Source organism: Mirounga leonina, unplaced genomic scaffold, assembly GCF_011800145.1.
Source record: "Mirounga leonina isolate KUSES-001 unplaced genomic scaffold, KU_Mleo_1.0 Mir_129, whole genome shotgun sequence".
NCBI lineage: Eukaryota > Metazoa > Chordata > Mammalia > Carnivora > Phocidae > Mirounga > Mirounga leonina.
The window spans coordinates 69,471,136-69,498,532 of NW_023270323.1; the positions used below are offsets into that span (position 1 = coordinate 69,471,136).

Here is a 27,397-nt window from a genome sequence, read left to right on the forward strand (position 1 = left end):
GTGTTAAGCATGTGTAACTTTCCCTCTATTCCGCTCCCCCCGCCCCGACCACAACTGGTTAGCATATTGATAAGAACCTTTCAAGAAATCCATATATAAATTTCAGATGTAAATTCCAGACCTGACTCTACCTGAAGGCTGTTTCTCTAATAAACACTCAAGTTTTATGTTCCTGTCTTGTGTGGATCCTCCTCTCCTTGATTTTCTCTGTATGGAATATTAACGTTCCCAGTTGTGGTTAATCGCTCATGTAACTTTTTCTGTTTTCTTGATGCATGCTGCCTCTGCCTTACTCTCCTCAACTCCTCAACTGCTTTGACTTCCACAGCCAGAAAATGTAGTCTTGACTCTGAAGGTAAAGTCCTTGTTTGCTGTTTCTTGTTGCTCTGTCTAAAGCCAGCAGGTAATGAGATGCTTCTGCCAGGATTTTCTGTTCTTCACTGTCTCTCCGCTGTGGGGGTTTTTAAAGTGGCTTGCTTCATTTTTGTTTATGGAATCATCGTTAATCTTCTCTTTCAGTTTTAGTACTTCGCCAAAGAATAGCGATCCATCTCAGTAAATTTCAATCCTGATCTCCTCCTCCACATCATCCACAGAGCGCCCTGGAGATCCTTATGTTATCAGGAAATCATTTGGGTCCTTGCCAGACCTTGGCCAGACTTCAGCCCAGAAAGGAACTCTTGAAATGACATATCTTGTTCCTGATACTTTTTGACATAATATTGAGTCAGTAGCATTGCAAAGGTTGTATATAAAGTGTGAAATTTGTACTTGGAGCTAAACATAGTGCATTTAGAACATTTCAAAACACCTTCTCTCCTGGGTTTGGGTTCATTATCTTCCTGGGATTCAGAAAGGATTTTAAATCCCTTTGAAAAATAGTAAATAATTTAGAACATTTGCTGGGAAATGATATTGAAATTGAGAAGAGTTTGGGGTTTCTGAGGCTGGTTTCTCAATTGGCCAATGATGTGGGTCCCCAAGGGCAGGTTACAGGACTCTCTGTGGCCATGGGGTGCGGCCAAGTTTAAGCAGGAGCGTGTACTTGATGAATGCAGCAAAATTCAACCACTTTTTTTTTTTAGCATTTTATCCTTAATATCAAAGAATATTCCATTAATATTCAAGTGCCACGTGCACCTCAATGCTCTGAAGCATTTGCCCACAGAGTTAACTAATATTGATTGACTATCCACTATGTGTTGGGCACTTAGCTCTTGTTTTCACTTTAAATCATTTAATTATCTGACCCTCACAATACAGTTTATGACATTAATGCTAATTCTGGTTTAGGGAACTAGAAGCCCCCTACTGGAATTTAAAGCAGGTCTTCTGACTCCCAGTTCAGTGCTAAGACCTCACATTCGCTCCTAGGAGCAACACTTGTGTTTCATTTACTTGGCTCAGCTTGGCTTTATGGAAATGTGAGTAACTGTACACATGCATTGGAATGAACTCAAGTTTTGTGTCATCCGGTTGCATTAATTTTTTTTTTAATCCCAGAATACAGCCCCAGCAGAGATTATGAAAATATATTTAGGTCACATGATCCTATCTCGAAGTTATGCTAGGTCCTAGGAACAGAGGACTGTCCGAGACATGGGCTACTGAGCCCAGCCTCACCAGCACGGCATGAGAGGTACCACTTACAAAGGCTACATACTGCACTTGCCACCTTATCACTGATCATACATTATCTGTAATGTTCCCAATGACATGACCTTACAAGGTATGTATTATTAGTCCCAGCATATGGATCGGGAAACAAAGCGAGTGGCCTGTGATTAACATGTCTGACTCAGAAAGTCTGAGCCTTTTTTCTAAATTTAGATATATTCCAGATTCTTTTGTAACTATGAATTCGTCATGAATTGATCCATTCCAAATTGCTTTGAATCTTTAATAACTTCTACTGGCCCTGTCTTTCTGGTGAAAAATCATCCCGATATGTAGATTATTCATAATGCAAGTATTTCTGCCAAAATGTGTTATACCATTTAAAAACAAACAAAATACCTTTGGGGTTTAAATTCAGCCATTTGCAACCTGACCGTGCATTTGGACATTTTACCCTGAGTTGAAAGAAGATAGTAACCACTTGGTTCCATATTCTGGTAACTCAAATCTGCTTCCTCTGTTTCAAGAAGGGGCATCAAGGGACTCCAGGGTGACTCAGTCAGTTAAGCATCTGACTCTTGATTTCGGCTCAGGTCATGACCTCAGGGTCGTGAGATCGAGCCCTGTGTCAGGCTTCATTTGCTAGGCGTGGAGCCTGCTTAAGATTCTCTCTCTCCCTCTTCCCCTGCCCTTCCCTCTAAAAAAAAAAAAAGGAGCATCAAGATGGAAATACACACATTAAGATTTAACTCACGCTGGCAAATAGGTTAAAACAAATGAGACATGCACACTATGGAATGTTCTACTTGTTATTTTGTGTTACAGTATATGCTGTTTCTTTTGTTTGTTTGCAGATTATCTACTATGAAATCGGGATTATTATTTGTGCTGTCCTGGGACTGCTCTTTGTCTTTCTGATGCCTCTGGTGGGGTTTTGCTTTGGTCTGTGTCGTTACTGTAACAAGTGTGGTGGAGAAATGCATCAGCGACAGAAGAAAAACGGGACCTTCCTGAGGAAATACTTTACGGTCTCCCTCCTGGTGATTTGTATATTCATAAGGCAAGTAGCATCTTGGACGGCAGCGGATTTGTGTTTTGGGTGGGTGAGGGATGGCCCATGTTTTAACTGTTAAGCCCATGAGTTTAAAGCAAGACAACAATAACACACCCATAAAACAGAAGAGAACAAAAATTCGTGTCCAGGAGGGTTCAAAACAGTGTCACCATAACCAGAAGTTAGCGTGGTAATCAGGCTGCCCTCATTTACATGCTAAGCCAACCCTTTGGTATTTTTTCCTGTTGAAGACAAGCTGGTAAATCTTGGCCTGCGAAAAGTACCTCCCAGAACAGCAGCTCCTGCCTGAAATAGCTGGTTGGAGACAGGCGGCCTGCAGAAGGCAGAGCATTTGCTAGTTGATTTGTACATTCAAAGGGATCTTGAATGATAGGTACAGTCCCTGAGCTGGGGAATGTGCGAATATTGTAGAACAGAATTAACTTTCTAATAATAAACCTAGTTTTCTTGAATTTGTAGTTAAGCTGCTACCCTCTCCCGAAGCCTAGAACACGCTTCATGATTTAGAATGTTTCTTCTGCCGTTCCTTCTGCTGCCATAAGTTTTCCAACTGACTGACGGATCAGTACACTGCTTTTAAGACACCAACATTCTGGGGGTGCCCGGGTGGCTCAGTTGGTTAAGCGTCCAACTCTTGGTTTCAGTTCAGGTCATGGTCTCAGGGTCGGTCGTGAGATTGAGCCCCGCGTTGGGCTTCACACTCAGTTCAGAGCCTGCTTAGGACCCTCTCTCCCTCTGCCTCTGCCCCTCCACCCCACTCTCTCTCTCTTTCTCAGATAAATAAATAAATCTTAAAAAAAAAAAAAGACAGTAACATTTTGTCAAGTGCAAACCAGTTTCCTCGGCTGAGCAACGTGCTTCACGTGACTGGCCTCCTGGTTGTGATATTTGGTCATGGTTCCACGTCTCCTCATTCATTCAGCCAATGAATGTCCTGACATCTAGCAACAGAACTAAAGTGCCCACAATGTGAATAATGCTAGGCCCCAAGGAGACACAGAGACAGCGAGGACCGGGAGTCAGCCTCCTCCTCACTATTTTCTCAAACACTGCGTTTGCTCGGTAGCTGTGAGTAAGATTTTTCGGGTTTTGCTAAATAACTGATCTGAGGGAATTTAAGCAGAATTCAGAATTAAACAGAAATTGAGCACAATGAAACAGAACAATTTCAGTTGGCCTCCCAGCTGAAGTTTTAGCTTGGATTTCTTCTTGAAATCCAAGAAGAAAAGTTCTGCAAGTGTGGCCATTAGCAGGGTCCTGGTAGGATATATGCTGTGGGGTGATGATTCATCGGAATGCACTGTACCTAGTGGAAGGGACGGAGCAGCTCTAGACATGCTGAGATGAAACAGTCCCCAGGAGAGTTGGGTTGAGAAAAGCAGCTTGCAGACTGTGTATAGAACGTGGCCCCTAAGACAACAACAAGAAAGGAGAGACACAAACACTTGGTTATGTTTGCTTAGAGCATACGTGGTAGGCTTGCCACCTGGCCACAGTGGTGGCCTCTGGGAAGGCAATTTGCCAGTTGTGGAGGGTAGGAAGGAAATCACTTCTCACTGCAGATAGACTTTTTGTCTCTTTGGGAGTATCTACCACGCTCAGGTATTACCTACTGAATTCATTGCACCCCAAATTAAACTTAACCAACCAAAAAAATCTCCCCAAAAGCCAGTGCATTACCACTGATTCCAGGACAATCATCAGTTTTTGTGGGGTTTTTTGTGTTTTTTTTTTTTTTGAAAAAAGACATACTTTTTCTGAAAATAGTTAAATAATAGACCTTACCAGTCTAGGTGCAAACTGGACCCACGTGAATGGGTTGCTAATTTCACGCACCCTTGTTTGACCATCAGGGAGGGCTTTTCTGTTTTCTATTCTCTGTCTCTCTGTCTCGCCAGTGCTCTCTTTGTAAATAATTTGAATCTGTTCCTGCACCTTGAATTATGAAAAACAGCTTGAGGTCAGGTCAATGGTAATTTCAGATGTCCCTGACTGCTCTGCTTTGTGTTTGAAATACTTTCAGGAATGCACAGACCCCACTCCAGCTGTGGGAGTGGTTACCTCCTCCCCAGCTACCAGAAAAGTGTCAGTTGCTGTCCAAAGACCTGTCAGACTCAGCAGAGATGCTTGTGCATTTCTTTTAAGCCTAAAACTTCCATCTTTCATTCATCCCGAGACTTGGACAGCCATGCCTCTCCCTCTCTAGAGGTAAACTCTGGACAGCAAAGATGAGGCTCAGGAGACAAAGTGTCATCTGAAAATACTTGCCTTAGGGCTTCTTGGTAACTTGATTACTTATTCAGTAAGTTAATAGTTTTCACTTGATATAAATACATGTGCTGTAGTTTCAGGAAAACTCTTTGTTGCATGTAGTTACTTATTTACCCAAATAAATGTTTACATATATAATAATAGACTTTCCATTTTTTTTGAATGAAACACATATTGTGTATTGGGTTCCTATTTTTAGGGGGGGGTTCCTATTTTTATTTTTATTTATTTTGGGGAGGCTTTTATTTACATATAATTATGTGCCACATGTGTTATATTTCACCCTGAACTGTTTGAATTATTTACATTATGTTTAAAATGCCACTGGGGCGCTTGGGTGGCTCGTTGGTTAAGCATTTGACTTTGGCTCAGGTCATGATCTCAGGGTCCTGGGATTGAGCCTGGGTGGGGCTCCATGCAGGGCTCCCTGCTCAATAGGACGTCTGCTTCTCCCTCTCCCTTTGCCCCTCCCCCTGCTCATGCTCTCTCTCTCAAATAAATAAAATCTTTAAAAACTTTTTTAAAGTATCAAAATATGTGAACAATAAAGCTACAAAGAAATAAACTCGGCTTTCATTTATATGTGAAATGAATGCTACAATTTTTTTTATTCTTCAAAACTCAGATCCATCAAATAAATTTAGGTAAGTTCTTTTTTCTTTCTCTCCCAGGGATATTTTAGTTTAGAAAATTCTTTAAAAAAAGACATGCTGTGATTCTCTATAGTTACATTCAGTTTAGATATGTTTCCCCAGGGGAGCCTGGGTGGCTCAGTCGATTAAGCGTCTGCCTTAGGCTCAGGTCATGATCCCAGGGTCCCGGGATGGAGCCCCACATCGGCTCCCTGCTCAGTGGGGAGTCTGCTTCTCCCTCTCCCTCTGCCTGCCGCTCCCCCTGCTTATGCTTTCTTTCTTTCTCTCTTTGTGTCTCTTTCTGTCAAATACATAAATAAATAAAAATCTTAAAATTGTATTAAAAAAAAGATATGTTTCCCCGCCCAAGTAAAATTTATTAATTTAAAAACCACATCTTCAAATTTCAATATAATTAAAACAAAGTTGATCACCTATTTGAGGCTAAGTGACAATTTAAAACAAATTTTACATAATATATTGAATTTCTATATGAATCATAAATAGCTCTAAAAAAGAGTGGTATTTGAGATTGTTTAGTTTACTTTAAACTCACACTAGAAGTTTAAACTTCTTGGCTTACATTTGTAAATTTGGAGTAGCTATTATGGGTTTGCAAGTATATTCAACATTATGAGTTGAATAGTAGTTCTATTTTATTTGCAAATAATCAAAACTAGCCAAAAAGAGGGGCGCCAGGGTGGCTCAGTCGGTTAAGCATCTGCCTTCCCCTCAGGTCATGATCTCAGGGTCCTGGGATCGAGTCCTGCGTCAGGCTCCGTCCTCAGCGGGAAGTCTGCCTCTCCCTCTGCCCTCCCGCATGCTCAGTCTCTCTCTCTCTATCTCAAATAAATAAACAAAATCTTAAAAAAAAAAAAAAAAAAAAAAGCTAGCCACAAAGATTACAGACCTGGGGAAAGCAAAGATTTCTGTTACGATTAGATAGAAAAGAGAAGAAAGTATGTCCACAAAATCATATTAGATAAAATAAGAGGGAGGGGGGACACCTGGGTGGCTCAGTCAGTTCAGCAGTTGAGCATCAGACTCGTCTCAGGTCATGGTATCAGGGTCATGAGATTGAACACTGCCCTGCATCAAGCCCTGTGCTGGGTGTGAAGTCTACTTAAGATTCTCTCTGCCTCTTCCTCTGCCCCTCTCCCCTGCTCCGGCATGTGAGCGCGCTCTCTCTCTCTCTCAAAAAAAAGATAACAGGCAAAATAATGTCAACAAAGTAACAAAGTTAGAAGGCAGAAAGAAAAAGAAAAGGAGGTATAGCTTCTGGTTTCGACTGACCTCAACAGAGATTGGATACAACTGATGAATAATCTTTGGATATGATTTTTTTAAAAAACCCTTTGATAAACCCAGAGCAGTCTACTTGCCTTTTATCAGGCTCAACTTCATTTTGTGGCTTTATACTACATTACAGTTAATCCTGAAGTTGGTTGGTTTTTTTGTTTTTGTTTTGTTTTGTTTTTTAAGATTATATTTATTTATTTGACACAGACAGCCAGCCAGAGAGGGAACACAAGCAGGGGGAATGGGAGAGGAAGAAGCAGGTCCCTGGGGAGGCAGGGAGCAGGGACCCTGACGCGGGGCTCGATCCCAGGACCCTGGGATCATGACCTGAGCCGAAGGCAGACGCTTAATGACTGAGCCATTCATCTTGAGTACTCTTACTTTTCATCCATCATTTTTTTTCATTTAAAACAAATTAAGTCTTTTTTTTTTTTTAATTGAGAAAGGCTTAGTTTGTGGAGGAGAAAGGCCCCCTCATATACATGGAATACATACAGTCATGTTCTCTCTCTGAGCTTTTCCAAAGGCAGCTGTGGAATGTTTGAATTCACAGACGTTGACATATGTTTATGTAAGTCTGTTTGACCATCAGCAGAAGATTGAATTTCCACCTCTCACTGTAGGCGGTTCCAACAGATGTGTCTGACTCCAGAAAAAGCCAAGTTTCCTCTCCTTTCTTTCCTTTGTGCTTTGTCATTGCTGTGTTTTTCAGAATTCCAAAAAAGTGATGGACAACAACAAAACAGGATCAAACAGCCACCCCTTCATTTTTCCAGTGTATTTCTAAGTTTCTGAGTATAGTAAGTCAGCTTTTGCCAATTGCCATGGTAAAAATTGAATCCCAGTCTCTGTCAGGAAGATGGCTATTTTCAAAATTCTTTTTTTTTTTAATTAGGTTTGTGATGATCAATTCCTGGCTTAGAGGCCACAGGGTTCTAGAATAGAAACTGAGCTAGCATGCCTGAAAATCATGAGACTTTCTTAATGTGAATGAGAGGGGGATAGTTATTTAAATAAAATTTAAATAAAATAAAATAAAAATAAAATTATTTTTAAAAAATAAGAGATCAGTTATAGACTGAAAGCATTTATTTGGCTTTTATTGGCTAATTTCATTAAGTCAGTGGAAATTGGTAGGGAAAAAATTGCTACAAATCTTAAAGGTTTATCCTTAGTCTTTCAAAAGCTTTATTTACTTTTAAGTGTATATGGGAGAAAATTGGCCTGTCCATAATGAAATATAGAAGATGTAAAACTAATATGCCATAAAAATTAAAATTCCTGTCTTCAGCTAAAAATTTCAAGAAATTTTGTTGTACTGCATAAAAACACACACGTCAAGTGCCAGATTGCTAATAGTCCTTGAAATTTTATTCCCTTTTTGTGTGAGGCAAATTTCCCACAGTGTTCTCCTATTCTAATGGTTGATTGATGGTTGTTTAAAAAAAAAAAAAACCAAAAATATTAATTCGTGTGATTTTTTTTTTTTTGCTTAAAAAATGTATTGAATAATAAGGACTTTGTAAATCAAGGGCAACAAAAGCATAACTTCTTTATTCTCTATTTGTGTTTAATAGGAGTTTTAAAGGGTACCTGGGTGGCTCAGTCAGTTAAGCGTCTGACTCTTGATTTCAGCTCAAGTCATGATCTCAGGGGGGAGTTGGCTTAAGATTCTCTCCCTCTTCTTCTCCCTCTGCCCCTCCCCCACCCATGCGCATGCACTCTCTCTCTAAAAGATAAATAAAATAAATCTTAAATAAATAAATAAACAAATAAATAGGAGCTTTAAATTAGGGATCACAAATGGAGTTTGCATAGAATTTAGTTTTTTTTAATTAGTGGGCAATATTTAAAAAGAGAAGATTTTACATAAAAATCCAGATTTCCATTTTTGTGAATAATTGGAAGATCTGGCAATACTGGTCTCACATCATGGTGGCACTTGCTAGACAGAGCATCTCCCCGACTCCCACCTGTGACCTCCCAGCTCCCAGAGGTTCATACCATACACTTGCCCTTTATGCTTTCTGCCTGCCCGTATAGGCTTTTGAATTTGCCATCCTTAATTTAAATATGATTTACAATGTGTTATAGGTCTGAAAATTAGCTTTGAAAGTTGCTGAGTTTTATTCCAGAATTCTGTTTGGGACAGTTTGTTTTTTGAAAAAGACCAATGCTTTCATTTTAATTGGATCCATAATTGATTGGCAGAAATGTAGGTCTTTTTAAATACATTGCATTGAAATTCAGTGTTTTATTGCAAAGTTGTATTGCAATTCATTTTACTGATTGATGATATTTTGAGTAAAGTCATTTATTCAGTAAAGGAACAAAGACAGTTTATGGTCTAGACACTCCAAACATATGGCTAATCTTCTAAATGGATCAAATGAAACAAAGCCCAGTCCGTAAACCCACTTTCATTGAGCACCCACCATGGACAAGAGACCCATCATTTACCCAAAGTTGACAAAGAAGGAGTTTCCACCTCTTTCTAGGGAAATCAAACATAGGTAGAAATAGGGAAACCGAGAGTATGAAGTGAGAAATAGCCCACCCGAATTTCAGGGAGAGCCCTCTGAGAGTTCAAGGCAAGGAGGTTCTTCTCCCATTCAGTGAAAGCCAAGTGAACTTGGACCTGTTGTTTGTTTTCCAAGTTCATTTTGACTTCCTCTATGACAAAATGGGTCTGGAGCATGATGAATGACAATGTGGGCTTGCTGGGGAGAGAGAGCAAGGGGCTTCCAGCTTGAAATCCTATGGTGGGCAGGTGTATTCAGGTGATGGCCCTGACTCATCATGAGATGGAATGTTTGAAATTGGGCAATGCAAATAAACCTCCAGGTGCATTGCTACAAGCCAACTTTTTCTCTTCTTCTGTTCACACTACTCCAAAGTCGTTTGGCCTTATTCTGCATGAGCGCATCATTTAATAACTATTATTTTTACAGTACATTGCCTGTCTGGTAAATACCAATGCAGACTTAAGAATGGCAAAGATGGATTGTAAGGTGGTCATTCCAAATGGCACAGACTATTGTTAATGTTCATTTTTTTAAAATTACCATCAACATGAACCCAAACTTTTAAAAAAGGTCTTGGAGGGGCGCCTGGGTGGCTCATTCGGTTAAGCATCTGCCTTTAGCTCAGGTCCTGGGATCAAGTCCTGCATTGGGCTCCCTACTCAGCGGGGAGTCTGCTTCTCCCTCTACTCCTCCACCTGCTTGTGTTCTCTCTCTCTCACACTCTGTTTCTCTCAAATAAATAAATAAAATCTTTAAAAATAAATAAAATTTAAAAAGTTCTCGGAGACCCTGTGGACATCTAGTACCCCCTCTCCTTTACAGGTTGAGAAGTACTTATCCAATTTAATTTTCAGTTTTGCAATACCAGCCGAAGCTCACAGAAGGAAAGTGACTTTCTCAAGCTCCCATAGTGTGAGTTAGGGGCAACAGTGGGATTAGAACCCACGTCTTATGTTCCTACCCTAGGTCACATTCCGTTCCATGGCAACTTGTTAACCATAAGAAATGTTGTTCAACAGTATGTGTTACAGACTTTTTTCGGATTAGTTTGGAAAACCTAATGTACCTGTGTAATACTGCAATGGGAAAATATGTTTTAAGTGAGACCAGCAATGAACCAATGCTGCTTGGAATGAATCAGTACTGTAAATAGGGCAAATGATTATCCCCATTTCCCAAGACTGAGGAGTTGCCTGGGAACAAGTTTGCCTATTATTTGCAAAACTTTGTTCTAGAAACCTATCCACACCTTCCATTGGATGGTTACAAACGAACAATTTTGTCATTAATTTCTGTGGGTTAAATACCGTTGTTAGGAGTTTAGGTAATTCCTTGCTGCCATCTAGTGGCCAAATCTAGAAGGGCCTTGGTAATTAACAATTTTCAATGAAACATTATATTTAACATTGGAAGGCTTTGACACAAAAACAAACCAACTGGTCAAGTTAATTTAAGTCAGGGGATTGTTAGTAACTAGTTAACATTAAGCGCCCATAGAGAAGAGTGTCCGTATCTTAAGTACGTAGGCATCAACTTGCATGATGTGAGCACGTCAATGATGTTATGAAGTTATTAGTCACCCCTCCCCAAATACAAACACTGACTTTTAGCACCATTGGTTTCTTGATTTTGTACATTATATACAATAAAATTATACAGTATGATGCTACTGTTTGCAATTTTTCATATGGCAGTTTAATACTCTAAAGTAACTCATGTTTCTTTTCCACCTGGACAATAAAAAAATAATAAAGACAATTAGCGCAAAAAAATGTTAGGAAGCCCATACCATTCTTATCATTTTGGTATTTTCCCTGATAGTCTTCTTTGGCGGGAGCAGCGGTAAGCACGTGGGGTGTGTTTGTGTATGCGCTGGGCAGGACAGTGTGCACCCACATTCCCACGTGGACAGGAATGATGCTCTCTTGCACACATGCCTTATAAACATTGCTCCTTCTGTTCCCTCCACAATTTAGTGGGAACCTTTTCCATTTATAAGATTGGTATTTAACAGAACAACATATCTTAAATGGCTGTGTGTCTCATGTGAGAGGACTGAGTCCCATGTTGTGGTCCACATGTTGGGTTCTGGGGTCTTGGCGGGAAGGCTGCAGCAGTGGGGGAGGGGCAGGGGGGAAGGTCCTGCCGTCCTGGGGGCCCCGCTCAGGAGCCCTTCTCCCCTTGCATCTGCTGAGCTGCTCTGCTGGCCAGAAGACCACGGGACACATAGTAAATGCCCTTCCTTCTCTCCCATTTCCGGCAGTGTGGGCATCATCTATGGCTTTGTGGCAAACCACCACCTGAGGACCCAGATCGAAAAGACTCGGGAGTTGGCAGACAGCAACTTCAAAGACTTGAGAACCCTCCTGAATGGAACGCCAGAGGTAAAAACCACAAAGACGCTTGGTGTTTGGGGCCTTCTCGAGTCCCTGTGTATATGTGGAATCTCATTTGGACTTCTAGAAGCCCAGAAAATCAGAGTAGACAGGTGCTACCTTTGAATTTTGTAGATGAAGCAATAAAAGCCCAGTGAGTGATTTTCAAAAGCGTACAAAAGCATCATTTCAGAACTGGTGTCATTTTTTTATTACTTTATTTTCCTTTATTTTAAGGTATAACATAAAATTATAGTATTTATTATATAATTGCTTAACTATTTTATGGGTCTCGTGATTTTTTTAAAAAAGAAACATCTTTGGGTGCCATTGTCCTTTCTCTTTAGCAATATAGTTAACCGCGCATGGTTTGCATGAAGTTACTCTGGTCATGAGACAAGAGTTTCAAGAGTTTTCTGCTTTATAAACACCCATTTGCTCACATCTGCATAGATGTGTAGAATTCCTTGGGACGGGGGATACACACACACACGTGCCCCCCCACATACACAAGTTGTTTTTGGAAGAAGGGGGATGGGGTGGCTGGAGGGCACGTTTTTCTGTATCCCAGAAGCATGTGATGTCTTGCCTGAGAGAATATTGTTTTTAAAAATATCTGAGTACATACTAGCCCAAATAATTGATAATGAGCTCCTGGGTACCAGTATGTGGAGAAGGATGCCTTCCTGTTGAATTCCCTCATCAGAGCCCGCCAGAATCCATGGGCTTTTTCACAAAGAGATGTGCTCTTCGAAGTTTGTTATATTCTAAACAATACTAACATATTAAATATTGTACCAGTGTTTAAAAATGGGGTTGGAACTAAAAGAGCAAAAACTGCAAGCATTTTTTTTAATATTGAGGTTCGAGAAGCTAATTTTATTCATAGCTTTATAAGAGGGAAATGTTTCCTTTTCCCCATCTGTGAATAAAAACTCATATTTTTTTACCCACCATTCTAAAGACTCCAAAGTAAAGCCCTTTTCCTAAAAAGGTGGCAACGTTAAATATATAGCAGTCGTGGCCGGTGAACTTTGGGATTGCTTTTGGAATCTTGGAAGGATCGTAAATGGTCATGACTTTGGGGGGAAACTTATCTAGTTCAAAATACATGAAGAGGTCTAACAAATGTATAAAAAATGGGCAGAATGTGAATGGTCAATTTAACTTGGAAATATAATTGGCCCCAAGCATAATAAGATATTTAACCTTACTCTAGTATTTGAAAAAACGAAAATTTAAATACTCATGTACGTTTTCACTGAGGGGATTGGCACTGGTTATTCAACCAATGGTAACACCCAGTGTCATGGAGGGTGTGGGGAAGCAGGTCCGCTAGGGCCCAGAAGACAGGAAGGTAAGCAGTGGCTCCGGAGGCCGGCTCGGTCATAGCCACTGAATATAATGATTGGTCCTACTGCAGTAGATTACAGATGGCCTCGAATTCTTTTTAGTCCCTCGCTTGAAGAGGTGGATCTGTTTCCAATCCCTTGAATCTGGTCCGTGCCTGTGATTTGCTTTGACAAAAAGAACGCAGTGAGTGTAACCTTGAGCTAGCTCTGACCTCAGGCTTCCAGAGACCTCCGTGTCCACTCTTCCTCTCTTGCTGCCAAGACCATGGTGTGAAAACACCCAGGCTGGCCACTTAGAAGATGAGAGGCCACGTCAGGGGAGGGACCCGTTTGTCCCCAGCCATGCTGGCCCCGCCCCGACTCTCCACAGAGCCAATGCACAGAATCAGGAGAAATTAGAAATCCTATTTCCTAAGCCAAGAAGTTTTGGAGTGTTATTAAGAAGTCTGGGTATCAGAAAATACAAGTATCTCTAGGAACCTGCTTTCTTTTTAAAATGTTCTGATTCAGGATAGTTTTTGTTAAATCTCTCTTTATTGTGGCTTTGGACTTTAGCAGAATTTCATGCTTTTTTTTTTTTTTTTTTTTTTTTTTTTTAATAAAACAAATTTTTTTCTGGGCCAGTTTGCAACCACGAAGAAAAAGGCATTCTCGGATCTGGATAGTGAGTAAAACTTAAAGTTGCCTCAACTTGGTTGGTTGGTTGGTTGGTTTTGGCTAGAAGATGCTCTGGCCATCTCCCACGAAACATGGGCCAGGTGATCAAGTATGCCATTTCTACAACTTCTGCATCAAAGTTGGAGCAAAGCAGAACAATTCCCTAGAGTTAGAGACAATTTTCTGTTTGTTACCCGAGGAGTAAAACCCAGCCTTTATGGTAAGAATGCCTATGCTTTCCTGTGGTCACAAGTGCTCGTTCTGCCTTCCCCAGGTGACGGAGGAAATGGGTCTCTGTCAGGTCCACTGTTACAGATGGAGATGGGCTCCCCAGAGAAACCAGTGGGCTTCAGAAATAGGGGGGTAGGCAGTGCTGGTCCCTGCAGGCCCCCGAGGAGGTCCCACATGGCCTTGCTCAGCGGTTCTCCCCCAGGGGCTGTTTTGCCTTCCAGGCAACATCTGGAGACTTTTGGTTGTCCCAGCCGGGGGGCGGGGAGGCCGTACTGCCGGCTTCTGTGGGTAGAGCCCAGGGAGGCTTCTAAACACCCTACAACACACAAGACAACCCCCACCATGAAGAATTATCCAGCTCAAAACGTCCATGGTGTCATTGTTGGGAAACCCTGGCCTAGCTGAAGAGATCAGAGACACACGGCTTAACTTTATAAACACTGTGTTCCTAGGACAGGTTTCCCGTTACCCGAAAGCTGAGCCTTCCTGTGAATACTCTTGTAATCTGAAATGGCATAAAGCAAAGAAACGATTACCTTTAATTTATATGGAAACACTTTGGAGGGTTCCCAGACCCCAAAAGTCACCTCTCTTAGGCTTTCCTGATGCTAACGGATGCACACAGCAGCTGGAGACGAAGCCCAGAGCTCTGGGGCTCCACCCTGAGATACTGGACGTGATTCCTGGGGAAGGCGCCGGGGGGCGCCACTCTCGCGTCTCTGTATGGGCTCATCTCGCTACAAAACCAGCAGGGGACACCTGTAAGATTAAATACCCAGTCTGTGCTGATTGCTTTTTCACGGGAGACTGCTGGTGTGGGGACTTTGGACAGCGTGAAGAAATCTCCCCAAGAATCAACACCTAAATGGGGTCGAGGATGAAAAGAGGGCTTTCAGGGCAGGAGAGACCCCAGACGACTTTCCAAGGGAGGACATCCTGCAGCGGGAGGAAAATGCAGGTAAGAGGAGAGGACACTCGTGGAGCCTACCCTCACAGCCCCTTCTGCTTCTTTGCATTTAGATATTAAGTCATTGCTAGGAGGCGGAATTCACGAACAGCTAAGACCTAAAGTGATGCCCGTGCTTGATGACATCAAAGCCATGGCGGAAGGTAAGCACCACGCCGGAAATGGGTGAGAGAGGCTTCCCAGGATCACGCTCCCCTTTCTTGTTTTCCCCAGATGTGGGCATGCCCACAGGACAGGTAAAGACTCACAGCATCGCAATGGTTTGGTATGGTTTGTTTGGGTTTTGTTTGTTTGTTTGTTTGTTTGTTTGTTTGTTTGTTTGTTTTAAAAAAGCTTGTGTCAAAGAGGTTGTATTAATTGTCTACAAGTCTTTTGAAATAAAAACAGCAGCATTTGATAGGAGCCTGCCACCTGGTTTTGTAAAGATGGTTATTGGAAGGCAGCCGTGCTCCGCCGGTTAGGGGGCATCTGACAGCAGATGTGGCCCACAAAGCCTGAAGTGTTTACCATCTGCCCCTTTACGGAAAAAGCTTGTCGACTCTTGCCATAGAAGATGAGTAGCCTCGAGAAGTTTAGGTCTTTGGGGGTCTATTGGTTACTCTTTCCTTTTCTCTGGAAAGAACAACTTTTGGGAAAGAGGAATCTATAGAGATATCTTAAGACACCACAGTCAGTGATCTAAGTGAGCAGATGTACTGATTTTAAGAAACTACATATTCAATCACAATGAAAAAAAAAGACTCCGAGCCCCTTCCAAATGTTGAGGAGATATCGGTGCTAAGTGTTTGATAGAGAGGACAATTTCATCTGTGCTTCACATTTGTCATCCTGCCCCTGTGAATTTTACTTTCACGAGCCAGGATTCCCGAGAAGACAGGCCACAAAGGAAGGACTTGTGTTGAAGTTGGAAGGTTATGCCCGTTCCTTTTGACATTCCTCCCTGCCACCCCCCCATCCCCTTAGAGTTCAAAGACATGGAAACAGGAAACGAGATGACATGCAGAACAGGCCAGGAGTTGGTAAGATTCATTTTAACCAACTGATTAGTCTTTCCTTGCTCTTCTCCTTGACCCTGCAACGGGTCTACCTGCAACTGAAGGCATGTCCTCTGCTGTGGATAATGCTGAGATGCTTCCCTGATGCCTGCTCCCCTCGTCACCAACCACGTCCTTCCAGTGCAAGGAAACCGAGGCCCAGTGAAGGGATGTGATGTAAACACCCATGCCTCCTGCCTGCCTGTCTTCCTTCCATACCTGGCCCCTGCCCATCCTTCTGGTCACTTTCCATCTCAGCCCCCCAAACCCCAAACCTTCCCTTCCAAACCACGGATCTCAGCGTTTATTCTACCGTAGGTCTCTAGGCATAATTCTCCCTCAGACCCCGGTACTGCACGTGCATCGTCGGCCTGTTGATTTTGTTCATGTCTTAATTCCCCTCGCTTGTGTCTGGAGACACCCAACACAGTGTCCAGCCCAGAGCGGATTGTCATTTCTTGAACAAATAAAGGCCTGCAGAGCTTCATTTTCTAAGCGTGGAATACTGTAACTTTGCTGGTGATGGAGCGGAAAATGGATTACATTCTTTCATAGTCCTGCTTCAGTTGCTAGGCAACTCCTTTTGACTTTACAAGCTTCCTGATCTTTTACTTTTAATGTCTCAGGTCCTTTGATTTTTTCTTTAGTTGCCCTTGATGCGCTTTGTGGATATATCTATCTCTTCAAATCAGATTATAGTTGTTTTCATTTGCTTTGGGAATTTTGCTGATGATTCTTAGAGGTCTTTTGGAGGCGCCATTGATGTGATATCAATGCCAAAGACCCTTCACGTGGCTTAAACAACAGGAAATATATCACACGTGACAAGATATTGGACGTATGGTGGTTCCAAAGTTAGCTGATTCGGGGGTTCAACAACACTGTCAAGGAGCCCTTCCCCGCCCACCCCCACCCCCCCGCCCTATCCTGTGGTTAGCAGGAGGTATTACTTAACCAACCACCAGGAACAGACAATGAAAGGAGGTGGGGGCCTGGTGGCTCCTCATCCCCTCACTGGGAGAATCGTTACTCCTGTAAAATGCTGACCCTTCACTTCCCACATCTTCGGCATCGCTCTTGCTGATTATCCTCCACGTGCCCTCATCATAGCTTCGTGTGTTTGCACTTCACCAATGGGTTAATGATTTGGGCTGGCTCTGTGACCTTTACAATCAGATGTCTCCAGTCATCTCTCTTCTCTTGGAAACATTTCTTGAGTAATTATGGGTCATTTCCCCCAACACATATAGAAAATCTGTCTCTATCTGGCTTTCAACCAAGTGGATTATTTGCTCATGTAACTGACACTGGCTTCAGGTAAGGCTTGATCTAGTGGTGAGATTCTTTTCACCCAGCTGTTCTCTACAATGTCTGTATCATTCTAATGCAAACTTCCCTTATAATTGCAAGAGGGCTAACACCGGCCACATTACTCCTCCTCCTCAACCAGATTTCCCTCCAATTGGGCCAATTGGGGTTCCACAGCCATCTTTGGACCAGTGCTACACAGGGGAAATGGGTTAAGTGGGACCCATGTTATCCAAACACAGGTCTGCTGCAGTGCAGGAGACAGATGACATGGCTTCTGAGATGTCAGCCAACACAGTCCACAGCAAGTGTTTGTAGAAATCATTAGCCATACAGTAATATTTAGAGTGTTGAGGGCCTTGAGTGTTGAGGGCCTGCTTTTCCTAAATCCTGTTAGTTCTCACAAGAGTTCTGTGTGATCGGTATAGTCACCTCCATTTTACCAACTCAGGACAGTAAGGCTCAGAGATGATGTAACTTGTCCAAGACCAGGTAGCTGGGGAGTGGTGGAGCTGGGATTCAGATGCAGGTCTGACTACGAAGACTGTGCTACCTGGTCCACACTAGATGGTATTTGGGTGCCAACACCATTGGAGAGTGTTAAGCTGTAGGGTGTTTTTGTGCCGTCCATGGCAAGACAGCCCAGAGTAACTTTGGAGGAGGAGTTAGGAATCTAGAATTCAAGTGCTGCTGTGGCCACGGGAGGATGCCAGGCATTTGGAAAACTGGTCTTCCGAATTCTCCAGCTCCAAAATTATGTGATGGTAAATTCTGTGCAAAAATATATGACTGGTGCAGTGTGGTTGCTATGTACCTTTACTTTTGGCCCATGATTTGCCCAATTTTTAATGTTTTAATTATAATTTCCTTTGGATTAAAGGCCATGGAAACAGATTTTGTTTTTCTCTTCAGTGCTTCCTGTGTTAGTGTTAAAGTTTTATTATTTTTTTAAACAGGCTGAATACGTTAAAGTTTAGCCTCTGGTGTTGCCAGAACATTTTATACTATGCTTAATAAACTGCTTTGACAATTTCTTTTGGTCCTTGAAGGGGAGCACCATTCCTGGAGGTCCTACAATGCCAGGTCAATGTGCGGAGTGGATGGAGTAAACTCTCATTCCGTTCCCCTTCTCCAAAAACCCATTTAATATATTGTCCTTCGATAGAGGATGTATCAGATATTAAATTGATAAGAACAGATACTGCGCTGGATCTTAACCAAAAGGCTGAGAATCAATGCTTTGACGAATTTTTTGCTAAAAATTCTTTGCAGCTTTACGTGTTTAGTGGCTTTGGAGAGAGCAGAACCATGCGAATTCATCTGTGTAAATCTTATTTGAGCTGCAGATCAGGACCTACAAAGGAAATGTGCTATGAGCTGGTAAAATGTTAATTAATTAAAATTGAGAATCTGAAATATCTTTCCACTGACTTCAGATACATAATATATGTGATCTTGCTAAGTCTGGAATGACTCCCAGAGTTGTAACCCAGTAGATATTTTATAGACATAAAATACTTGAAGCCTTTGGAAAATATATATATATTTATTACCTCTGAGTCTTTCTTGGAACATGACAGAATAGTACCCATAACCCAGAATGTCTATAAACTGTGCTTAAATGGACACATGTATTCTGGGCCATCAGTTTATTTTATCACCCATCATTCTTGGTTGTTGTTGTCTCTTGCCTTAAAATACCTTCTCTTAAAATGGAAAGGACTGTAAGAGGTAAACCACATTAAAATGTGAGGTGTGTGTTGTATGATGGGAGGCATACTTTGGCACACTCTTTTGCATCCTGTCATGTGTTTTTAGCTGCAACCCTGTTCTTTGTTTCTTGTTTTTGCTGTGGTAGACGTTCATTGAGCCTCTAATATGAGCCATGCTTTGCTGATAATCCTGGGAGGTAGGTACAAGAGATGAGACATTGACTCCCAGAGTGACTCTTTGACGAAGTCTTAAATATTATTATATCTCCAACACTGTTAAGACATGACTGGACCAAAATTCAAAAGAAACGATTGAAGCAGATGTTAGGATTTTATATCTAGGTAACATGACAGAATTTGGGGCCAGTGGTCATACGGTCCAATCCTGGAAGCCTCCCCCAGTCTCAGGGTAAATCACCAGAGCTGGGTTGCGGTGCCATCTTGGGTGACAAGGACAATGCCATCTCCTAAGAGCATACCTGCTAGGACACAGCCGAGAATCATAGACTTTCCTAAGAACCAAGAGATGACCCAACCAGCTCCCCAGTTTACACATGAGGAAACTGAGATCCCCAGAGGTGAAAGAGTTTGCCCAAGATGCTATCACAAGGTGATCGCAGAATTAGGATAAGACCTCAGGTGAGATCCCACAACACGAGGCACTAAAGTGTGTGTGTGTGTGTGCATGTGTGTGTGCGTGTGTGCGTGAGGTTTGAGCACTCAAGTTTTATGTGGTTGCCAGGGAAAGTTAGGGAAACCAGTTCTTAAGGGCATTCACACTTTTGCTTGTAACGTCCAAGTGTGGCCTGATGCTCTGCCATCTGTTCTGTGAGCCTAGAAGACTTGCTGGCTTAGTAGAAAAGCAGTGCCCTCTGATTTAAATTTCACATCTTTTACTGCTGTGGCTTTAAGTCACTGTAGAAAAGTGTTGTAAGTCACGACCTCCCTGGTCATGAATACATAGCTGTACACCTCAGAAAAATCAGGATAGCAAACAATTAGCAAGGATTTCCTAGTATAAGAATGTGTCCTGGGCTGGGAGGCTCCCCAAATAGAACAGATGGACTCACTGCCATCAAGGAATCTCATTCCGATGCCCATATTTTGTGATGAATGTGGTGGTGGTTTCACCATGTTCAGATGAGGAAATCGCCGAAGAACTTTCAGGAATCGGTTTCTGGCGACCAGCAAGTGGCAAGGCTGGGATCTGCACCTAGACCCGCTTGAACCCAAAACTGCGCTCTTCACCTGCTGCTCTGTGTTTACTTCCAGCTCTCTGAATATCCCTTACTAAGCTATGTCTGGGTGTGATCAGTCTTGATGTGGGTTAAAACCGCTCAGGGTTGAAAGCACCAGCTTGTCAGGGCTGGCCTCTTCAAGGCTGGGCGATGCTAGGGAAGTGACACCTTTCCCTGCCATGACTCTTCCTGTGCTGGCCAGTGATGCTGCACCTCGGTGTCCCCCTTGCATTGATGGGCTGATTCTTGCTCCTTCTTGTCTGAAGAGCCCGCAGGTGGGAAAGCTGGGCCAGCTGGAGTAGCTGGGCAAGGAGGCCACAGCGGCTGCCTCCCAATGTCTTTTATGAGCCCACCTCAAGGTCCCTGAGGGTACTTTGTAGAGGAGAAGGAGTTTCGCCATCGCCTGCCTAGTGGGTGCGTCTGTTCTGAAGCCAGGTGTGTCCCCACAGCAATCAAAGAGACCAAAGAAGCCTTGTTGAATGTGAACAACACCTTAAAGGAGCTGAAGAAGTCAACCGCACAGCTTAACACCAGCCTCAGTGACGTGAAAATGAACGTGGAGCAATCACTCAGTGACCCCATGTGCTCTGTCCCACCAGTGGCCACCACTTGTAACAGCATACAGGTGTCTCTCAGCCAGCTGGATGACAATACCAACTTGGATCAGGTGAGCTGGGGACCCTGCTACAGGCCAGGGCCACTGGGACACCTGTCAGGAGCATGGTGGCCTGGGTCTCTGTCGGGTTTCCGATCGCCACGTTGGTGTGGCTGCAGCTGGGGAGAAGGAATAACGGGAAGCCCCTAGTTAAGTGTCCTCTGCGGTTGATTTGGTGGAACCTACCAGAATGAATTCAGCTTTAAAAAGAAAAAAGGAAATAGAATGTGTTTTTGTAGACCTTTAAAAATTAAAATATAGTTTCAAATGACATGCCTCGTATATTAACCACATATGCTTAAATATAAGGGAATTCTCCACATTCCAAAGGGAAAATGGGCGGGGGGAGAATCTGGAGCAATTTGAATATATGAAGTCCTGAAATAGAGATAAAATAATCATGTTTCCTCATGATTTTTAATGCATTGAGGTAGTGGTATATACATGCCACACTTCTTATAAAACAGTATCTTAATATGACTCTGCTCTTCTCACCTTTCATCTCATGGGTCAGCATCATGCAGATTCTTCCCTTCAGTCTCAGTGTGTATGTATGAGTTATGCATATCACTGTGGTCACCAGTGCATGGTTTTTCAGAGGCTGGGATCTTCCCTTGCATTTGAATTGTATGGGATCGAGTCTTCTGGGGGTAACTTTTTATTTTGATGTCTTTTCAAACATGCAGAAAAGTTGCAAGAATGGTACAAGGCACTCCTGTCTACACCCTTTACCCAGATGCACAAATTGCCAGCCTTTTGCTCCATTTGCTTCATCCTATTTTATCTGTTTATCAATCTGTGTATCTACCATCTACTCATATTGTCATTTATATGTATAAAATACTATGCATTTTGTGCTTTTCTCAATCACTTGTCGGTAAGTTGCAGACTATGTCCTTTTACCCCTAAATATGTCAGTGCATTTCCTAACCATACACAACCTTTATATAGTTCTCAAAATTAGGACATGTAACGCTGACCCAATATGAGCATCTAGTCCATGGTCTATATTCAAATTTTGCTGATTTTCCTAAAAAACTGACTTTACAGCTGTTTTTCTTTCTCCAGTCTAAGGGCCAGTCCAGGGTCATATGTGGTCTTTAGTTGTCATGTCTGTTTAGTTCCTTCAATCTGCGATAGTCCCCTGCCCATCTTCTATTCTGACATTGACACTTTTGAAGACTGCAGGCCATTTATTTTATAGAAGGACCTCAATTTAAGTTTATCTGGTGTGCCCTCATGATTAGATTGGAGTTATGCATACTTGCCGGGGATATCACAAGAGTGATATTGTGTCTTTCTTGGTACATTATGTCAGGAGGTCTGTGATGTTTGTCCCAGTCTTGGCGAGAGATAGAACACTTTAAATCCATGTACAGTGCTGTAAAGGAAAAATGTATTCCAGACCACTCACCAACATAACGTTGGTTGTATTGCTTTTAAACATATTTTTTAAAAGGTTATTTACAACTTTATTGAACGATATTCAGTACCTGAAGTGTGAGATCGCATGTGTTTGATCTGTGTTAAATTTCTTTCCCTAATTTTTGCTAACTGCCCCAGGAGCCCTCCAAACATCTAAAACTTAATGCCTGTAAAGGCCCCTCGAGCTAAATGTCTTTTTCCCCAAACAATATTCTATTATTCAAAAGAAACTTAAACCATACCCTATAATATAGAGACTTTGGGACTTGGATATAAGATGACTCCCTTTTTTATGACAAATAGTGTTGGGAGTAACCACCTTGCCTTATATTTTGTTTTATGAATTTTCAGCTCCCATCTTTGGATCAGCAAATTGATAATATTAATGACGTTCTTCAAACAGATTTGTCCAGCCTGGTCCAACAGGTATGTTTTTTGGGGGGGAAAAAAAAATTACAATGGTGTTTTACATCATATTAAAGCGTAGACTAGTACATAAAAAAAGAGGTAACTGCAAAAAAAAAAGCCCTAAAATTTTGGAAAGGGGGTTGCCAAGAAGGGTGTTAACTATTATCCTCCAGGTAATTTCGCTCATTGCACTTAAAGAAATTTGTGTTAAGCATCTGTTGTGTGCAAAGCACCATGCTGGAGATAAGAAGCAAAAGATGATCTTGTCTTCCTGGGACTCAGAATTCGGTAGGTGTAGGGCCGAACCCCATACTGACTGACGTGAGGTGCCCTCCCACTCTGGTGCATCAGCCTGTCGCTTCGTCTCCTCCCCCTTCTGCACATTCCTACGTGCTGTGGGCTATGCCTGCCTCTCTCCCCTTCACCCAGCCACTTAGGCTACTAAGTACTAGCTACTTAAAGCATTCGAAATCACTTTCTTAAAGATTTATTTATTTGAGAGACAATGAGAGAGAGAGAACGAGCAAGGGGGGGGAGGGGCAGAGGGAGAGAGAGAACGTCAAACGGACTCTCCGCTGAGCGTGGAGCCCAACGTGGGGCTCGATCTCATGACCCTGAGATCATGACCTGAGCCAAAATCAAGAGTCGGAGGCTTAACCAACCGAATCACCCACACACCCCCGACATCACTTTCTTAGTGAGGCCTTTCCCGGGCATCTTGACCATGTCAAACCCTTTTTAACACATTCTTCCAGCACAGCAGATAGTCTTTGTTAAGATCATCATAACTGTAATTATTGCTTTAATGTCTCTATTGTCTCACTGGCATGTAAACTCTAAAACCGGCAGGGGCTACGTTGGTCTAGAACATCATCATTTCCCTGATTGCCTACCAATTATTGCTGTTTATTCAACCTATATGTTGAGTGCACAATAAACATTTCTTTGTAGATTATGATTCAATAAGTATGCCCTGGGCCTGCAGGAAAGGGAGGGAATAGTGTTATTCTTGACTCTGTCTTTCAGCATGGGTATCAAAACATCTTCACATAATCTGTTAAACACTCATCTACTGACAAAATTAAGTGTCACCTTAAACAAGTCATTAGAAACTCCTGGTCTTTGTGAACAGGTGTCCCCTCATTTGTTAAATGAGGGAATTGATCCAGGGGATCTATAAGGCCTCTTCGACCATAAAACCTCTTTCAACAGTTGACCTCCACAAGTCCAAAGGCAGATAAAAGCAGAGGGGTCAGGTGTACACTCATCCAAACAAGGACCTGTGCGCTGGTTCACGTAGTCACCGTTGAGGGAACAGAAGTGGTAGCTGTTCTTTTCCTGGCATCGATGTTACCAGGCTAAACTGGAAACTTGCTGGCACCATAAATCTTATAAAGTCTGTCACCTAGATTGGACTGCTGTAAGAGCCTGTCAAAGGCTGGGTGGCTTCTCAACGAGAGAAATTTATCTCTCACAGTTCTGGCAGCTGGAAGTCCAAGATCAGAGGGTTAGCATGACCGAGTTGTGGCGAGAGACCCTTCCAGGTTGCAGACGGCCGTTTTCCCATTGTATCTTCACATGGTGGAGAGAGCTGTGTGGGTTCCCCTTTTATAAAAACACTGATCCCATTCATGAGGCTTCACTCTCATGATCTAATCACCTCTGGAAGGCCCCACCTCCTACTACCGTCACTCACGTAAGGGGTTAGGATTTCAGGCTATGATGCCAGGGACAGGAGGTGGGGGTGCCAGACATTTGGTCCATAACAGGTTGTAACTGATACAGTGTTCCCCAGCAGATAGCTAAAGACACCAGCAGACAGCGAAGAAACACAGAATACACCGCTTCCCGAGGAAATGCTGTCTGTTCAGCTGAGTTACTTAGAAATAATGACATCTTCTTGTCCCAGATTTAGCCCCAAAATGACATGGCTTGGAGTGGCTGTTTTTGTTTTCACTTCAGCGTCACTAAAATGTACGTCCTCTATAAGCTGTGTGTTCGGTGAGACTAGATCCCCAGTCTTACTTCCTAATTGCCTTGGAAAATACGACTCTGATTTGGGTAACTCACTTTCTACCTGCACATGGAACATTGCACAGATTGGGGCTTCTCAGCCTCAGCACTGTCAACACTGTTGATGATTCCCTGTGGTGGGGCTGTCCCAGACGTTGTAGGGTATTTACAAGCCCCTGGGTCCCTGCTCGCACAGCACCATTGTCATGATAACCAAAATGTCTCCAGACATTGTCAAGTGTCCCCTGGAGGACAGAACCACCCTCAGTTGAGAAACACTACTATAGATAATATAAATTAACAGTTTAAAAGTGAAAAACTTTTAGCAAAGTCTTGGATGGATACAATTTAAAGGGAAAGTCTTCCCTTAAGGGGAATTTTTTTGGTAGTCTTTTAATGACCATATAGTGATGATTTCCGCCTTAAGATGACTGTTAGAATTTTTATTTTGCTTCTCTCCTCCACGTTAAGCTGAAAACTGAATACTCATTAATTACCCTTCTACTCACTATGTGTATCAATTTACTTTGAACTATTTTCTAGGGCTATAAATCCTTTAATGATATTCCCGAGATGGTGCAAAATCAAACCACAGACATCATATCAGGTGAGAGAGTTTGAAGTCATTTTGTTTCTCTCTTTGTTAAAAATTGGATGATTAGTACCAAAAAAAATGTATTGTTAAGAAGTGTTTTTGTTTTGTTTTTTTCTCTTTTAAAATTCTCTCACTGATCTGGAAGATTAAATGAGTATCAGAGATTTTTAATTATGCCACCTTCACACAGCGATTTAGATTTTAAGAAATAATAATCTTATTGAACTCTGATTAACATCGTCCTGCTGGCCGGAGGTGGCAAGGTCAAGGGCCACACTCTAGTGACCAGGCCTCATCTTGAGCTGTCAGAGTTAAAGACAGCCGTGGTTGAACTAGGAAGGTCACATTTTGATTGGTTTCACTGGGGAAAAACTGTAGATTATTATATTTCCTAAAAACAAAACAAAACTTAAAATTCATTTTTTTTTCCAGGAATACTATGTATAAGGATTTATTTTGTCTTTTTAGGAAGATGTTCGTCTGCCTTCTGATGTTGCTGTAATGGTATCTTAGGCTCTTAGGGTTGCTTAGGATTTTTGGAGGAGCAGGACCAATATTGAGAGAATTCTCCTAGTCTTAAATAATTGAATCACGTTGTATTCAGGTTGTGGTATTCAGGGTGAATGCACAGGGAAAGAGTGCAGTATACACAGTTCTTTGTGCAGCAATGGCAATAGACAGGGGTTATTTGCTTAAAGAAGAAATCTCAGAAGCTAGGTGAGATTGTCTTCTTCTTTTAAATCATCTTCTTTTTGCTTCCTTTTATCTGTTGACCAAGTGGTTTTAAAATGTTGTGTTAGAGGTATTTGATTTTTTTTTCCCCCTAATAGTGTTCTTTCAACCCTTTAAGACTTTGGGTAAAAAAAGTATTTTATCCTATTACACAGCGCTTTAGATGTTTTGTGTGTTCCTTTTTGTTTCACCTAAGATTCTACTTTAAAATATTAAGAGATTAAAGACATCTTATGCTAGCATCTGAAGGCTAACACGCTCTGTATGTCCGATAGCCACCTGCTTACTAATTTCTGTGTTTACTTTTTGCTTTTTGTTCCCCCTTTCTGGACCTCTTCTGCCAATACGTGCAGCCCTCCCTTGTAAGTCTGGCAAAGCGAGGTGTGCAGTATGCGTGAGCGAGGCCCATTGCACACGGTCATTGCCTCAACACAAGCCAGAGTTTTCCCAGGTCTGGGCGAGTGTCAATCACTCCATTCACGTGAATATCAGTTGCTTATTTTCATGTCCTTCCAAAACAAATAAAACCCCTTAGCTCCCATGTTTTGATCATTCGGTCCTACCCCGCACACTTAGTTTGAGTGCTTACTATGTGCCAGGCTCTGCGGGGCTCCGGCGAAGGGAGATGAATAAATTGTGCTCCCCGCCTGCCCTTCAGCTGAGCACTTACACAGATGCCATTTTCCACACTCTGGCAACATGACAAGGCACACGCAAGGGATCCAGGGGGGAAAGGGTAGTGGAAGGCTTCTTGGAGGAAGACACGTCCAAACTGGGGCCTGAGGGAAGTATCTGGGGAGAGAGGATACCAGCCATGTACAGAGTCACCCAAGTTGTCAAGGCCAGGGAGCTGTGTCGTGTGGGAGGGCAGGACAGCCTGAGAAGCAGAAGGAACCTGATTCGGAGTTGAGGGAACTGTTCAAAGGGGAGGGAGAGTCTGCATCCCACATCTCTCAAACTCCCAGAAATCCCAGAGTCAAAGAAGAGACCCACCGAGTCACCTTGTTGAGGATCCTGGAGCCTCTGGGTACATTTAGAGGAGAATTGAACCACTGTGGGCAGCAGTCTCCTCCTGGGAGCTCTGTGTGAACAACACCCTTTGAAGAAGATTCCCACCATTTTATGTCACTCCATTTTGATTCATGTTGCCATCTACCCAAAGTTCACCTGGGATTTCATTGTGAGAACAGCGAATCTCTCTGCTGGCTGCAAAGAGATTGATCTCCCTTTTCAGGATCAGTGGATGTTTAACTGATTAGCATGTTGTTAGTACGTC

General features: G+C 42.4%; 1 protein-coding gene and 1 non-coding gene across 2 annotated transcripts in view; one reads left to right on the top strand and one right to left on the bottom strand.

Annotated features, from left to right (window-relative positions):
• PROM1 (prominin 1) overlaps positions 1-27,397 on the top strand; it is a 106,898-nt gene that overhangs the window by 51,837 nt on the left and 27,664 nt on the right. Inside the window, exons 5-11 of the mRNA XM_035005265.1 lie at positions 2,472-2,677; positions 11,683-11,804; positions 13,748-13,810; positions 15,055-15,144; positions 20,743-20,960; positions 22,725-22,799; positions 25,338-25,401. Of these exons, the coding sequence (XP_034861156.1) occupies positions 2,472-2,677; positions 11,683-11,804; positions 13,748-13,810; positions 15,055-15,144; positions 20,743-20,960; positions 22,725-22,799; positions 25,338-25,401 (838 nt within the window). The remainder of the gene's footprint in view (positions 1-2,471; positions 2,678-11,682; positions 11,805-13,747; positions 13,811-15,054; positions 15,145-20,742; positions 20,961-22,724; positions 22,800-25,337; positions 25,402-27,397) is intronic.
• Positions 18,390-18,580, bottom strand: LOC118010970. The gene has a single exon (XR_004679384.1). It is a non-coding gene; the product is annotated as a U2 spliceosomal RNA (small nuclear RNA).